Source organism: Pyricularia pennisetigena (genome assembly GCF_004337985.1).
Source record: "Pyricularia pennisetigena strain Br36 chromosome Unknown Pyricularia_pennisetigena_Br36_Scf_100, whole genome shotgun sequence".
NCBI classification, from domain to species: Eukaryota; Fungi; Ascomycota; class Sordariomycetes; order Magnaporthales; family Pyriculariaceae; genus Pyricularia; species Pyricularia pennisetigena.
The window spans coordinates 1-1216 of NW_021941011.1; the positions used below are offsets into that span (position 1 = coordinate 1).

Here is a 1216-nt window from a genome sequence, read left to right on the forward strand (position 1 = left end):
CGACACCCGACCACCAAGGAAATCATCCGCATACCCCTTTCCAAGCCGCAGCTGGCATACGCACTGGCACTCGAGTGGGACCAGCTGGAGAGCGCACAGCAGGCGACCAAGCAGCACCTGATCCCGCTGACGAGCCTGGTATGTCGCGCGATCGACCTTGCGGCCGACGACGCCGCGGATGGCTCGATACGCACCTCGATCGTCGACACGGTGCTCAGATACCTCGACACGGACACGCTGCTGTGTTGGGCTCCTGCGGGCGGCGACGAGGCCGCCGACGGGCGCACACTCCGCCAGGCGCAGGAGGACGCGGCCAGACCCATCATCGCCCACCTCCAGGCCAAGGTCTGGCCAGGCGTCAAGATCGAGCCGGCCCTGGACGACGGCGGCCTCCTGCCCAAGCCGCAGGCGCCCGGCGTGCGAGATGTCATCCGCGGCTGGCTGCTGGGCCTGAGCAGCTGGGACCTCGCGGGCGTGGAGAGGGCCACGCTGGCGGGCAAGGGCCTCCTTGCGGCCACGCGGTTAGTGTGCGAGTGGAGCCCCGCGCTGCAGGCTGAGGACGGTGCGGCTGCCCCCGCGTTTGGGGTCGAGGAGGCCGCGCAGGCCGTCAGCGTCGAGGTCAACTGGCAGACCAATGTGTGGGGCGAGGTCGAGGACACACACGATGTCGAGAAGGAGGACGTGAGGAGGCAGTTTGGCAGCGTGGTGCTGTTGGTCTCTGGTTAGACGGGCGTGTGGAGGCGGCGTATATTTGATGTCGGGGAGGCGGCGTGGCATTGTCCGAGTCTCCGACATGGAGCTCGGTCTGACACGAGGGCTGGTGACAGCCAGGAGGATGGCCCCTCGGGATATAATCAGGCGGCCTCGGCCGCCATGATTGGGGCGTGAGGCGGACAGAGGAGTGCGGGTGAGACCACTACCAACACATGGATGGTTTGTTTCGACGATGATAGCTGGGAGTGAGTTGGGGTGGCACATCTAAAGCAGTGTGTCCTCATGTATATTGTCACCAAAGCTATAGAGTAGAGTATATGTGGAATTGTAAGATTGGTGTATTATTACTTTGTCAGGGTTGTCAATCGACATGGAGGTTTTGGGTATATAGTTACGATTCTTGCATGTTTACGGAGCTCCATTCGGGTATGTTGTTTGTCCAAGGTGCTGTCCAGACTTATTTCTTTGGGGTCCTTTTTTTTTTTTTTTTTTTTTTTTTTTT

The 1216-nt window shown here is 60.5% G+C and overlaps 1 protein-coding gene across 1 annotated transcript; it reads left to right on the forward strand.

Moving 5' to 3' along the window:
• On the forward strand, positions 1 to 726 carry PpBr36_11523 (uncharacterized protein; the record flags this gene model as incomplete). Its single annotated transcript, XM_029898623.1, has 1 exon — positions 1 to 726. A coding segment is annotated over one exon (726 nt), but the record flags the coding sequence as incomplete, so codon positions are not given.
• Between the last annotated feature and the right edge of the window lie 490 nt (positions 727 to 1216).